This window comes from Hylobates moloch, unplaced genomic scaffold, assembly GCF_009828535.3.
Source record: "Hylobates moloch isolate HMO894 unplaced genomic scaffold, HMol_V3 SCAFFOLD_19, whole genome shotgun sequence".
NCBI lineage: Eukaryota > Metazoa > Chordata > Mammalia > Primates > Hylobatidae > Hylobates > Hylobates moloch.
In genome coordinates, this window is record NW_026652294.1 from 24,004,363 (window position 1) to 24,019,593 (window position 15,231).

Below are 15,231 nucleotides of genomic sequence, written 5' to 3' on the forward strand. Positions count from 1 at the left end.
ACAAAAACAATACTGAGTACCTTCTCATCCTTGACTTTCTCTTGCCCAAATCCTAGACTCCTGCCCTAAGGTTGTATCATGAATTTTAATTGTTGTTTTTGAATCATTTACAAGCATTGTGATTCATACAGTTCTATTTATCTGACTTTTAAAAAGGTCAGTGATTAAACTTGCAATGGCCCAAACAGATCCTGCTGTACCGCCCCTCAGGCTCCAGGTCAGTCCTTCCCTCAGGGAGGAACACATCATAAAACCACCCGATTTCCTGGAATGGCTTAAACTGGAAGTATTCTTTAGCGAGGAAGGAGAGCCAGGTCATAATAAGCTAGACTTAGCAGAAAGAAAGAGGAAAAGAACACAGTAAAGACAGAAGGAAGAGAAGCAACTAGGTATTGCCTTGAGTCTAGTCTTCATCTGCTCTGGGCAGGGTAGGTTACCATAAGTTAACTGGTAATGATCAATCTGGAAAACAAAGTACATTAAAAACAAGCTTTAGCCGGGGTAATCCCAGCACTTTGGGAGGCTGAGGCGGGTGGATCACCTGAGGTCAGGAGTTCGAGACCAACCTGGCCAACATGGTGAAACTCTGTCTCTACCAAAAATACAAAAATTAGCTGGACGTGGTGGCACATGCCTGTAATCCCAGCTACTTAGGAGACTGAGGGCAGGAGAATCACTTGAACCTGGGAGGCGGAGGTTGAGGTGAGCCAAGATCGTGCCACTGCACCCCAGCCTGGGTGACAAAGCAAGACTCCGCCTCAAAAAAAAAACAAACAAACCCAAAACAACAACAAAAAAACCCAAGTTTGATTCAATGGGGAAAAGACAGTCTTTTCAACAAATGGGTGATGGAAAAACTAGGTATCCGCATACAAAAAAATGAAGTTGAACTCTTACCTGACGTCATGAATAAAAATTAATTCAAAATGAATCAAAGACTTAAAGGCAAGACCTAAAACTATAAAACTCTTAGAAGAAAACAGAAGGCAGGGCCAGGCACAGTGGCTCACGCCTGTAATCCCAACACTTTGGGAGGACGAAGGGGGTGGATCACAAGGTCAGGAGATCAAGACCATCCTGGCCAACAAGGTGAAAGCCCATCTCTACTAAAAATACAAAAATTAGCTGGGTGTGATGGCGTGTGCTTGTAATCCCACCTACTCAGGAGGCTGAGGCAGGAGAATCGCTTGAACCCAGGAGGTGGAGGTTGCAGTGAGCTGAGATTGAGCCATTGCACTCCAGCTTGGGTGACAAGAGCGAAACTCCATCTCAAAAAAAAAAAAAAAAAAGACAAAGAATTATAATAGATTTTATCCTATAGAAACAAATGCTCCTTTTTAATAATCACGTTCTATCAATATTTCAATATTCCTTAAGTCATAATATAAGATTGCTTGCCACAATTCCAAATGGGCAGCCTAGCTGGTTCCTTCCCTAGAAAAGATGCAGTAGGGAAATCTCTGGAAATTGTCTGAGGGAGGCAGCAATGACTAAGACATGGCTGTTTGAGGGTGCCCTGCAGAAGTTGTCCTGGCAAGGGCCTGTGGCAGCTGACATGCAGGCCTTGCTTGGCTTCCAAGCCCTGGGGATCTTTCCATTATTTCTTTTATTATTTCAATTTAGTTCACTCCACAAATAGTCCTGCCTCCCACTGGACTATGGGGTTATCCCATCAGACTGTCAGTCCAAAGGTGGTGTCTTTTTCTGATGCAAAAAGCCCCATATGGGCTATTGCCATAGAGTATCAGAAGTAGAAGACGGTTTACTCACCAGAGGGGCCACTGCAGCCCAAGTCTTCAGATAAAAGGAGAAAAAAGATCTTCATGTTATAAACATTTGAAATTGCCACTAAAAATCATTCACTCGGGCTTTGTGATATTAGTGTCCTTGGAAGCCAGAGCTATAAGATTACGCTGGAAGTGAAGCCCTGATACAAGGAGAATGTCGCATCATTGACATAAACTCTCCACTTTGGTGGACATAGGACAGACCCACAGCACCTGATTGCCCTTCTCCCATGAGTCTGTACTTTGTACTGATGAATTATTAGATGATTGTCATAAATCGGTTTTTCATTCCTTGTAACAGAATTCCTGAAACTGAGTACTTTATAAAGAAAAGAAGTTGATTTCTTACAGTTAAGGAGGCTGAGAAGTCCAAGGTCAAGGGGCTACATCTGGTAAGAACCTTCTTACTGGTTGGACTCTGTAGAGTGCAGAGGCAGCACAGGGCATCGCCTAGTGAGAACACTGAGCGTGCTAGCTCAGGTCTCTCCTCCTCTTCCTATAAAGCCGCTCACATGATACCCCATTAATCCATACCAATGAGGGCTCAATCACTTCTTAAAGGCCTCACCTTTTAATATTGTATGGCAACACTGAAAATCAAATTTCTTTTTTTTTTTTTTTAAGAGACAGGGTCTTACTCTGTTGCCCAGGCTGGAATGCAGCGGCAAGATCATAGTTCCTGCAGCCTTGACTCCTGGGCTTAAGTGATCCTCCCATTTCAGCCTCCTGAGTAACTAGGACTACAGTTATACATCATCACACCACAACATTTTTTATTTTTTGTAGAGGCTGAGTTCGCTTGAGCCCAGTGAGCTATGATGGCACTACTGCAGCCAAGGTGACAGGTGACAAGGCAAGACCCTGTCTCAAAAAAAGAAAAGAAAAAAGGGAAAAAAATACCCATGTAACAATGTAATCAATCTCACCCCAATGAGAGAAGATTCACTTACCGAATAAAACTCAAGTGAACACCAAGTGACCGGTGGGACCCTGAGCAATCAATGCAAAGGAACACTCCATAGGTTATGCTTGCCCAGCTGGGATTTTTGGCACCACAATCAAAACACACCTGAAAAAAAATGTTAAATTCAGTTACTAATTTATGTTAGCCAAATAAATTATCCTATAAGATACAATAAATGACTTAGCTTGAAAACTGTTTAACCTTTATAATGTAAACTTTGGGATTGTAATATTATGAGAAAATATCTCACCTAGGTTTTTTTAAAAGCCTCAAATTTCATGCTCTTTTATTATTATATTATATATAATTATTTTAATTATAAATTAGTATAGTTAATTATTATGTATTTTTTTATTTTAAGACAGAGTCTTGCTCTATCACCCACGCTGGAGTGCAATGGTGCGATCTCGGCTCACTGTCACCTCCGCTTTCCGGGTTCGATTCTCCTGCCTCAGCCTCCGGAGTAGCTGGGACTACTGGCTCACACCACTATACCCAACTAATTTAGTATTTTTAGTAGAGACGGGGTTTTACCATGTTGGACAGGCTGGTCTCGAACTCCTGACCTCAGGTGATCCGACAGCCTCGGCCTCCCATAGTGCTGGGATTACAGGCACGAGCCACTGTGCCCAATTTACTATATGATTTATATAGTATATTACAGATTATTTCATATATATATATATATGTATATATTTATTTATTTATTTATTTTTGAGACGGAGTCTCGCTCTGTTGCCCAGGCTGTAGTGCAGCGGCACGATTTCGGCTCACTGCAAGCTCCGCCTCCCGGGTTCATGCTATTCTCCTGCCTCAGCCTCCTGAATAGCTGGGACTACAGGCGCCCACCACCACGCCCAGCTAATTTTTTTTGTATTTTTAGTAGAGACGGGGTTTCACCGTGTTAGCCAGGATAGTCTCGATCTCCTGACCTCGTGATCCACCCGCCCTGGCCTCCCAAAGTGCTAGGATTACAGGCGTGAGCCACCGCGCCTGGGCTATCATGTATATATTTTAACAATGCACACTATACATAGTGAAGAGAATTTAGGTTTGTGTACCATCTCAAACATGCCTTATCCTTGAAGCATCAGCAGGGATCCTACCGGTCACGTAAAGGAATGCTAGTGAGGGAAGCAGCCCTGCCTGGAACCACTCCAGCCCTACCATCCTTCCTGGCAGTGGCTATACCAGATGGCAGCCTGTTGCGCATATTGCTTCTCTCCCCAGCCAGAGGAAGAGGTTGTGGCAGCCAGACTCCAAGATGGCCCCAGGGAAACCCACCTCCTGGTATTTGCATCCCGTGTAATCTCCACCCTCACTTTACCAAGGTGATCTGTGTGTCTGTGTGTGTGTATGGCAGAAATGACCAAGTCATTTTTGAGACTGGGTTACAAATGACACTATGGCTTTTTCCTCTCTCCCCAACTCTCTTTCTCTCTCCCCCTCTCTCCCTCCCCACCTTGGATCACTAGCTCTAGGGGAAGCCAGGTGCCATGTCTTGAGGACACTCAGGTTACCCTGTGGAAAGGGTGAAGTGCTGAGGAACTGAGGCCCTCAGTCCAACTGCCAGCGAGGAGAGGAGGGCTGCCAACCACCATGTGAGTAAGCTCCCAGATGACCTCAGCCCTGGCCAACAGCTTGACTGCAGCCTCATGAAAGACCCTGGGTCAGAAGCAGCCAGCTAAGTCACCCCCAAATTCCTGACTCTCAGAACTATCTGTTGTTTTACGATGCCAAGCTGGGGGTGATCTGATACACAGCAATAGATAACTAACACAGAGAGATATTCCTTTATGAAATGCTGCGCCCTTCTCTACCTCCACCGCCTCACTCTGTCCAGGTCACTTTGAGAAATCTTAGATGCACGTTCATAACCGAGGACTATCCCCCCTGCCCACTGAAGGCACTGAGAGTTCTTACAGGGGTAAAATTGTTCCCTTTTGCCAATCTTTATGGCTTTTTTTTTTTTTTTTTTAAAGAGACAAGGTCTGGCTCTCACCTAGGCTGGAGTGCAGTGGCACGGTCCTAGCTCACCGCAGTCTCTAACTCTTGAGCTCGAGCCATCCTCCCCCCCTCAGCCTCCTAAGCAGTTAGGACGAGTGTACACCACCGTGCCCAGATAATTTTTTTTTTCTTTTGTAGAGACGGGGGTCTTGCTATGTTGCCTAAGCTGGTCCTGAACTCCTGGGCTCAAGCAATTTGGGCCCTCTCAGCCTCCCAAAATGCTAGAATTACAGGTGAGAGCCACCACGCCTGGCTCCTGTCACCTTGCTTTCCTGTCCACTAGCACAGAATGTGCACATGGTAAATGCACAATAAGTGTTTGCTGAATAGTTGTGTACTTTTTGTGGTTTTTTTTGTTGTTGTTTGTTTGTTTGTTTTCTTGAGACAGAGTCTTGCTCTGTTACCCAGGCTGGAATGTAGTGGCATAATCTCGGCTCACTGCAACCTCTGCCTCCTGGGTTCAAGCAATTCTCCTGCCTCAGCATCCTGAGTAGCTGGGATTACAGGTGCACACTACCACGCCAAGCTAATTTTTGTATTTTTAGTAGAGAAGGGGTTTCACCATGTTGGTCAGGCTGGTCTCGAACTTCTGACCTTGTGATCCACCCGCCTCAGCCTCCCAAAGTGCTGGGATTACAGGCGTGAGCCACCATGCCCAGCCAGTTGTACTTTTTAATCTCACACACAGCCTGAAAAATAGGCTTACCCATGGTAAGCATTCAGTAAATATTTGTTAATCAAAAGAATAACTTTAAAAACGTATTGCCACCTCAAAAATTATTACTAGCCCCTTCAACACTGACACTGAAGCCCAACATTCTTCATCAACGGGAGCATAAAAGTACTTTAAAATACACAGTGCTAACTAGCAGAGTCACGCATCGGAAGTGTGCTGGGCCCATAAAATACACAGTGCTTGTTGTGGAAAGTAGTATTTATAACTCACTAAACTCCAAATAGGAAAAAAAATTCCTCTAATAGAATTGTTTTTAATCTTTTTGCAGGCAAAAAAATACATATTAGATAAATAGGCTGGGTGCAGTGGGTCACACCTGTAATCCTAGCACTTTGGGATGCCAAGGCAGGTAGATCACTCGAGCTCAGGAGTTTGAGACCAGCCTGGGCAACACAGCGAAATGTTTGAGACCATGCCTGGGCAACATGTCTCTACCAAAAAATAAAAAAAATTAGCCGGCGTGGTGGAACGTGCCTGTAGTCCCAGCTACTCAGGAGTTTGAGGTGAGAGGATTGCTTGAGCCTGGGAGGTGGAGGATGCAATGAGTGGAGACCACTCCACTGCACTCCAGCCTCAGCAACAGTGAGACCCTGCTATTAAAAAAAAAAAATATATATATATATATACTTTATAGGCAGAACCACTTATGTGAAGGTTGTCCAACCTATCATTATCAAGCAAGATCTGGCTTCTGGTCTTTTGAGGGTAATACAAGACAGGAAACACAAGTGGGTTTTCTAAAGCCCCTCACCACGATACGCTCACACTGATCGCACACTGAATAATGGGGGTGGAGTGACAACTGACACAAAAAGAGGCCGGGGATTCGCTTCGGTGTTTACTGATCACCTGCTGTATGTCAGACATGTGACAGGTGATGAGGTATGAAAAAGTAGCAGCACAAACACTAGCTGAACCCTTATTGGTGCTAGTCTTTAAAAAGCTCACTGAGAAGTGGGGAAGACAGACATGCAAATTCAAATGCCCTGTGGTGATGGCCATTAGGGGAACCCTCTTCTGTGGGGCATCAAACAAAACGACAGACTCCGCCAAAAGGTGCTGTTCTTCCCTGTCAGGCTGTTTATAATTTCTCACCTAGTCACTCAACTACCAGTTGCTGTGCACTTACTATCAAGTGTACCTGGCACATACCAAGTGGACATACCAGCATGGTTCAGGAAGTCTGCCCACATGGAGCCCACAGTCTAGCAGTCCAGTGGGCAAGACAATTAGTTGTAAGATTGTTTCCTAGTAAGCAAGGACAGGATGCAAAGGGTTTTTGGTAGAGGTGATGGCAGAGAGTTTGGGTACACAGCCCAGAGCAGGCCAAGTTTGAGAATCACTTCTGAGGTGGTCACCAGACTGGCTACAAGAACAGAGCAGTGAGGTTCCTAATGAGGGAGGCAGCTTTGACATCCTCCTGACCCATCACCTAAGCTAAGGGATTGCTAAAATGTAGCCCCATGAGGGGGGGCCATGTCTACCTTATTCACCTGAGCTTGGCACCATGCCTGGCACAACACAGGTGCTCACTAAATGTGAATGCACATGGTGGAGCAGTTTATAGGAGTAGAGGAGCTAACAAGTGGAGACTGGGACGTGTGGAGGCCAGAAGTTGTGAGAAATACAGGTGTGGCTCCCATAAATGCTGCCTTGATCCTCCTGCTGTACCAGGAGGCTATGCTTTGGAAGCAGGGACTGCGCTTTGATTTGATATGCAATCCCAAACCAAAGTCAAGATGTGGCTTTTGAAGCAGAACATCAGTTCTTATGGTGATGAATAAGAAATAGCTTTTGACTGACAATTTGTTTTGTTTAATGATGAGAATAATTAGTATACAAATAATAACAGCTAATATTGAGTGTTTAAGTCAGGCACTATTGTTGGCACTTTAGCCAATTCCATCTTCCTAACAACTCTTTCATTAGTAGGGTACTAGTAGAAGGTACTATGATCATCCTCATCAGGGCCAGCTTCCTGGGCGTGTGTGTGATCTATGCAGTCACAGCGGGCCCCACACTTAGAATAAAAGAGTGTGTGATTGACTTAACGCTCTGCTGTCTCATCTTGAAATTTTTTTTTTTTTTTTTGAGACAGGGTCTCATGCTGGAGTATATGATATGATCTCGACTTATTTCAACCTCTGCCTCCCGAGCTCAAGCAATCCTTCCACCTCAGCCTCCCGAGCAGCTGGGACCACAGGCATGAGCCACCACGCATGCCTAATTTTATTTTTTTGGTAGAGATGGGATTTCACCATGTTGCCCAGGCTGGTGTCAAACTCCTGAGCTCAAGCTATTCATCTGCCTCAGCTTCCCAAAGTGCTGGGATTACAGGCGCCACCGCGCCCAGCCTCATCTTGAAATTCTTTTTTTTTTTAGATAGGGTCTCACTCTGTCGCCCATACTTGAGTGCAGTGGCGTGATCTTGGTTCACTGCAACCTCCGCCTCCTGGGTTCAAGCAACTCTCCTGTCTCAGCCTCCCGAGTAGTTGGGATTACAGGCACACGCCACCACGCCCAGCTAATTTTTTGTATTTTTAGTAGAGACGGGGTTTCACCATGTTGCCCAGGCTGGTCTCGAACTCCTGAGCTCAGATGATCCACCCACCTCGGCCTCCCAAAGTGCTAGGATTACAGGCGTGGGCCACTGTGTCTGGCCGAAATTCTTAATACTGTTCAAACAAGGACCCTGCATTTTCATTTTGTACATTTCACAAATTATGTAGCTAGTCTTGATCTCCATTTTATTTATTTTTATTTATTTAATTTAATTTTATTTTTTTGTGTATGTGAGATGGAGTCGCTCCCTGTCGCCCAGGCTGGAGTGCAGTGGCATGATCTTGGTTCACTGCAACCTCTGCTTCCTGGGTTGAAGCAATTCTCCTGACTCAGCCTCCCGAACAGCTGAGATTACAGGCACTCGCCATCATGCCCAGCTAATTTTTGTATTTTTGTAGAGATGGGGTTTCATCATGTTGGCCAGGCTGGTCTTGAACTCCTGACCTCAGGTGATCCACCCGCGTCGGCCTCCCAAGGTGCTGGGATTACAGGTTTGAGCCACCACGCCCGGCCTATTTATTTGTTTTTTAAATCAACGAACGTTTTCTTAATTCTGATTCCTTTTATCATGTGCTTTCTTATACAAAGAACTTTCACATAAATTATCTTACAATAAGAGTTTCTTTCTGATTCATTTTAAAAATGACAATAGCATTCGTTGTGCTCAAGTTAGAATTATACCAAAATTACCATATGCCAGCACATACAATCATTCCACTGGTGGCTGGAAAATTGGCTTACGGGAGTGTCTGTCACTCAGATGGGCCATCACCCCTGGTGGGCACATGGTGGAGATAAGGGAAGGCCAGACTAGAAGAAAGCTGGGTCTTTTGGATCGTCTCTACTCCTTTTTCACTTCTTCACCATTCTCCCCACTGAGCTTGAACACGGGAATCTGCTGGCCATCCTTGGGCTCTAGGAAGACCTCATCAAGGTGCCACCTCTGAAAGGGGCACTTCTGGATGAGCTGACGTGGAGATGGCCCTCTGACTTGGATCCAGAGCTAGGAATCTTCAACTTGGCATCAGCAATGTCCACAAAGTTGTGCTTGTTGGTGAGTTTGAGACAGTGAATGTTGAGAGGAGGGCCCAGAGCTCCCTGTGCCTTGGGATGGCTATGCACCTGCTGCAATGCCAACTGGTAACACAAAGCCCTGGAAAACGTCTTTTGTATGAGATAATACACAAGGGCCAAGCCCCCAGTACCGAACACATTGCCGAAAAGGACCATTTTTTCCTTCAGGCACTGGCATCCTGCTTCCTGGATACTTTTGCCACCTCACAGCACAACTCTCTTGAAAATCATCAAAGGCAAGTTGTTCTTTAAGTGACAGAAGCACCATGCTGCAGAAAGCATGAGAAGTCCTTCCGGGCGTGGGATGGTGGTGGTAAATCTTGATCTCCATTTTAAAGAAAACTAAGGAATTACTGAATTAAGTGTGACAGATAAGAAGTGGCCACTTCTTAGTAATTCCTTAGTGGAAATGTCCACAATGGGGACTGGATCCCATGCAGTCTGTTCCCAGAGCCACTCTTCCCGCTCCACCACACTGTGCTTCAGAGCAGAAAACATACCACCTGCTGTCCTGCATCTGCCCTTCATCTGTCCACTAGATTATAAGTTCCCTGAGGACAGGAACATACCATCAGTGTACATACCTTTAATGCTTTACACAGTGCCCAGCACACCATAGGTGCTTAATGAATACTTGTTGAATGAATAACCCGATCTATACAAAAGGAAGGAATGGTATAGCAACAAAGAAGGATTTCACAAACAAGAAAATTCACCCTTGGCCAGGTGCGGTGGCTCACGCCTGTAATCACAGCACTTTGGGAGGCTGAGACAGGCGGATCTCTTTAGGTCAGGAGTTTGAGACCAGCCTGGCCAATATGGTGAAACTCCATTACTACTAAAAATACGAAAATTAGCCATGCGTGATGGCACATGCCTGCAGACCCAGCTACTCAGGAGGCTGATGCAAGAGAATTGCTTGAACCTGGGAGAAGGTTGCAGTGTGCCAAGATCGCACCACTGCACTCCAGACTGGACAACAGAGCTAGACCGTCTCGAAAAAAAAAAAAAAAAAAGAAAAAGAAAAAGAAAAAAGAGAATTGACCCTCATGACCTTCGATCCAGAGTAAACCATCATACATGAGAGGAAGAAATTGGATACCATGTTCTAAAAGTAAGCTGACTTGTTTTTGATTACCTTTCCTCACCCTTACCTTCCCTCTCTCAAGAGAGCTTAGAGCTCTCTTTTATGACCCCAATTTTAAAATGCTATTATCTTTGTTTAGGTAAGGGTTTCAAACCAATGATCAAATAAAAGGTCTCAACCAAGAAATATAGCACATTACTGTGAAACATTACCAGAAAACATTTTTGTTCATTGCTTTTATTAATCTTATTACAGAATATAAAATTTTTCACAGGTGTGTTCTTCATAATAAAAACAGCTGCCATTTATTGAAGACTATTATATGCAGTTCCTATTCTAAGTGTTTTTCTTGGATTATTCCATTTAATCTTCACAATAACCCTCTGAGTCAGGTCCATTTCATGCCCCATTTTCAGACGAGGAAAAAAGGGACAAAGTGGTCAAGTAACCTGTCCAAGGGTGACATACCTAGAAAGTAGCAGTCTGGACAATAGAAGCCTGTCTCTCAAAAGCCTCTTGATATAAAGACATTGATTTCTTATTTAAAATTATCTTTGAATTAAATCAAAGAGAATACATGTTGATGTTTCTGAGATAAAGGTGACAAAAAAATGTAGTTTACACATTGCTAACTGCAGATTCTAATCTTGACTAGTTATACAGGACCCACTCTTTATAAACACATCAATCTAAATTTAAAAATCAAGGCTGGGCGCAGTGGCTCACGCCTGTAATCCCAGCACTTTAGGAGGCCGAGGCGGGTGGATCACTTGAGGCCAGGAGTTTGAGACCAGACTGGCTGACATGGTGAAACCTCGTCTCTACTAAAAACATAAAAATTACCTGAGTGTAGTGGTGGATGCCTGTAATCCTGGCGACTCAGCAGGCTGAGGCAGAATTGCTCGAACCCAGGAGGCAGAGGTTGCAGTGAGCTGGGGTCGCACCACTGCACTCCAGCCTGGGAGACAGAGCAAGGCTCTGTCTCAAAAAAATTAAAATTAAAACGTTAAAAAAAAAAAAAAAAACAGAAAGAACATTAAGGCCAGCATGGTGACTCATGCCTGTAATCCTAGCACTCTGGGAGGCCAAGGCAGGAGGAGGCAGGAGGAGGCAGGAGGACTGCTTGAGCCCAGGAATTTGAGACCAGCCTGGGCAACATAGCAAGACCCTGTCTCTACAAAAATAAATAAATAAATTAATTAATAATAACAATTAGCTGGGCATGGTGGTGCAGCCCTGTGGTGTCAGCCTCATCAGGAGGCTGGGAAGGAAGGATGGCTTGGGCTGGGTAGGTCAAGGCTGTAGTGAGCTAGGATCAAGGCACTACACTTCAGCCTGGATGACGGGGTGAGACCCTGTCTCTAAAAAAATAAATAAATAAAAATGTGAAAATCAAGAAAACAGTAAAGAAATGGGCACCGGGGAATTCCTGGAGCCTCTTAACTTTCCCACATCCATCAGACATCACCTCCAATAAACTGTTTCCTTTCTCACCTAGGCTGGAAAACATATGGGCTCCCCTGTACCATCAAGACTTAAAACCAACAGAAACACCTATTTTGTAACACTTGGGAACTTTCTATGCCAGCATGTCGAGGTTCATGACCATGCTCAGTAACAGCTGTTCCCTTCGGGAAGTGACAGTGGGGACCAGACAAAACTCGTGTCACAGGAGGGGCGGGGAGAGTTCACGCTGACGCGACAGCCCTTTGCACTCTCCAGGTCCCTCTCCGACCCGGCGTGTCACCTTAGCCCCCTGCGTCACCCCAACACCTCCAGCCAGCTGCGCAAAGCTGTAAAAGTTCCAGGGAGAGAACAGCCTCTGGAGACAAAAAAAAAAAGGAAACCTCTATCTCCAAAGAGAGCCGAGGGGAGGGAGGAGGCTGTGGTGAGCCTCCTTGGCCAAAGCGACAAAAGCTGGAAGCCAGAGCGGAGACTACTCGGCAAACTTTATCAGAAGAGAAACTGAGGCAGGCACCGCAAGGCCCGAGGAGCCAAGCCGGCTCCAACAGGCGGGGTCGAGCTCCAGGGTGGCGCTGGGGGAGCCGCGCTTTCCCCGCTTCCGGGGCCATCAGCCGGGGTTTCCGAGCCGGGAGTTCCCTCCTCGCAGCGCCCCCGAGGATGCCCCCGCCCCCGCCCCCGCTCAGAGCCCCCGATGCTCGCCCCCCGCCCCAAGAGCTCGCTGGGGGCGTGTGCCCGCGCCACCGCCCCCCGGGAACGCTCCCCGGCCCGCGTGAGGACCCCCGCGCTCCGGCGTCCCGCCTGGGCCTCCCAGCTGCCCGGCCCCGCCCGCCCCGTCCCGGCCAGGCTGCCGCGGCCCCACAGTGCGACGTGTCACAGGCCGCGCCGGCCCCGCCTCCCACGCCACGGCCACTGGCGCCCGCAGGGGCCTCCCGCCGGTTCCCGCAGGGATGCTAGGCAGGCCCGCACTCGCCCGCGGCCGCTACCTTGTTAGTGGGCACCGAGCGGAGGCGCTTGAAGATGGTCAAGATGTCCTGCTTGCTGGGATCCCCCATCGTCAGCTGTGAGCCGCGGCGCAGCTGGCCCAGCCAAACCGGTAACAGCCGACGAAGAGCGGTTACCGCCTCAGCAGGAGCGACGAGGCTGCGGGGGCGGGGCTGCGCGTGACGGTCAGGCTCCGCCCCAAGCCCCCGCCCACGTCCGGGCCCGCCCACCGCCGGAGCGCAGGCGCCTCTCGCTTTCCCTCCCCGCCCTCGCTTCAGCCGCGCCGCTGGCCGGACCCCGGACACTGCACGCGCGTGCGCAGAAGGCTCGCGCGCCATTTGCGGCGCGGCTCCACGCCCCTAGCGGTGGGCGAAGCCGGTCCCGGGTGTGGCTGGCTGCCACGCGCACTGCCATAGGATCCACCAACCTTTCGCCTGGTCGATCGCCATTTCGTCTAACGGGCTGCTTCCAAGGAAACGTCAGAGGCAGGGGAAGGGGCCCACGCGCCCTCCTTCAGCACGAGACGCACGGAGGGCCCGCGCCTCGACGCCGGACCTTAGCTTTTTTTTTTTTTTTTTTTTTTTTTTCTTGAGACGGAGCCTCGCTCTGTCCCCCAGGCTGGAGTGTAATGGCGCGATTGCGGCGCCCTGCAACCTCCCTGGTTCAAGCGATTCCCCTACCTCAGCCTCCCGAGTAGATGGGATTACAAGCGCACACCACCACGCCTGGCTAATTTTTGTATTTTTAGTAGAGACGAGGGTTTCACCATGTTGCCTAGGCTGGTCTCGAGCTCCTAACTTCAGGTGATCCACCCACCTCGGCCTTCCAAATTGCTGAGATTACAGACGTGAGCCGCCGCGCCCAACTCTTTTTTTATTCTTGCCCTCAGCTCACGCCAGGCCCTGGGTGGAAAGCTTTCTTTGCCCGGAAACTGGCTTTCTGAAACCAAGGGTTTTTGTGTCACGTTCATGGAGAGATGGCAGTGTGGGTTGAGGCAGAAGTGCTCAGTCACAACTGATGAGTCCAGATGAGAAGCTTGACTTTAACCCCAGCCCTTGGGGCTGCACCCTACCCTCCGGGAAACAATTCCAGCCAGAGGAGTTTACACTCAGCAGAAGGTGCTTCTGTCACCACAATGGGTGTGGAGCCACTGGAAAGAGGTTGAGTGATGGTGAGGAAGGATAGCATGTTTTGGCATCAAAGGCACTAACCTTGGCCTCAATCCCAGTTCAGCCAGCTGCTTCCTAGCTCTGTGGCCTTGGTCAAGACACTTACCTTCTCTAAAGCATGGTTTATTTGCAGTCTCAGTGGCTCATGCCTGTGATCCCCAGCACTTTGGGAGGCTGAGGCAGGAGGATCACTTGAGCTCAGGAGTTCAAGACCAGACTGGATAATATGGTGAAACCCCGTCTCTACAAAAAATGCAAAAATTAGCTGGGCATGCTGGCATGGGCCTGTAGTCCTAGCTACTCGGGAGGCTGAGGTGGGAGGATCACTTTAGCCCAGGAGGTCGAAGCTGCAGTGAGCCAAGATCGCACCTCTGCACTCCAGCATGGGCGACAGAGCAAGACCCTGTCTCAAAAAGTAAAATAAAATAAACCATGGTTTATTCATCTGTACAAAGAAATTAAAGCATCACTGCTGAGTAGCACAGGCGAGCAGCTTCCTAGGGATATCCTGAAGAGCCTTTGGTGGAGCCTTTCTACTGTTAGAAGTCAGGAAATGTACACTCCACCTATCTGCTTCCATACCCTCGGGGGCAGCTGGGAGCTTGCAAACAATGTAACTTATAAACCCAAAGCTGCAACTTTTCCAAGAAAGGGAAATTGATCACTTTCCAGAAAAGTACATTACTTTTGCAGGCAGCTCTGATGGTTTAAAAGTTCTTCCTGTATTGTGTCGAAGTATAACATCTGTGCTTTGTGTCCATCGGGTACTAGTTTGGCCTTATGCAGAATACCTGGCATGTTTATGAGCAGCAGTCCTATCCTTCCTGATGGGAATGGGAATGGGAATGATGGTCCCATTCACTACTTGGAGCTGAAATCTTACTAAGTCATATTATCAGAGTAGGGCAGTCTAGCCCATTCTCCACCATAGAGATTGAGGAGAAGGAAAAAAAGCAGTAAATTATAGACAGTATCTACACGCATAGGGGAGGAAGGGGTAGGAGGTACCATTTATACACTATGGTTGCTTAAGTGTTCTTCATAGAACTTAGCATCTAATACTATAATATATAATGTTCTATCTATCTGTATCTGGCTCTAATTGAATACAAAAATATATATTTCTGGCCGGGGGCAGTGCCTCACACCTGTAATCCCAGCACTTTGGGAAGCTGAGGTGGGTGGATCACAAGGTCAGGAGTTCGAGACCAGCCTGACCAACATGGTGAAACCCCGTCTCTACTAAAAATACAAAAATTAGCCAGGCGTGGTGGTGGGCACCTGTAATCCCAACTACTCAGGAGGCTAAGGCAGGAGAATCGCTTGAACCCTGGAGGCAGAGGTTGCAGTGAGCTGAGATCACACCACTGCACTCCAGCCTAGGCGACAGAGCGAGACTC

General features: G+C 47.4%; 2 protein-coding genes across 4 annotated transcripts in view; both read right to left on the reverse strand.

Moving 5' to 3' along the window:
- ARFGAP3 (ADP ribosylation factor GTPase activating protein 3) overlaps positions 1-12,841 on the reverse strand; it is a 58,373-nt gene extending 45,532 nt beyond the window's left edge. The window contains exons 1-2 of one of the 3 annotated variants that reach the window (XM_032139547.2): positions 12,665-12,836; positions 2,738-2,856 (exon numbers count right to left, since the gene is read on the reverse strand). In XM_032139547.2, the coding sequence (XP_031995438.1) occupies positions 2,738-2,856; positions 12,665-12,733 (188 nt within the window). In that variant the 5' untranslated portion in view covers positions 12,734-12,836. Of the gene's footprint in view, positions 1-2,737; positions 2,857-12,664 lie in introns of all 3 variants that reach the window. The other 2 variants (XM_058431420.1, XM_058431419.1) reach the window with 2 other exon arrangements.
- Positions 8,754-9,325, reverse strand: LOC116459235 (cytochrome c oxidase assembly factor 1 homolog). The gene is given in 2 exon segments (XM_032139550.3): positions 8,754-9,010; positions 9,013-9,325. Coding segments are annotated over 2 exon segments (387 nt in total). The 5' UTR covers positions 9,287-9,325; the 3' UTR covers positions 8,754-8,897.
- Positions 12,842-15,231: the final 2,390 nt, after the last annotated feature.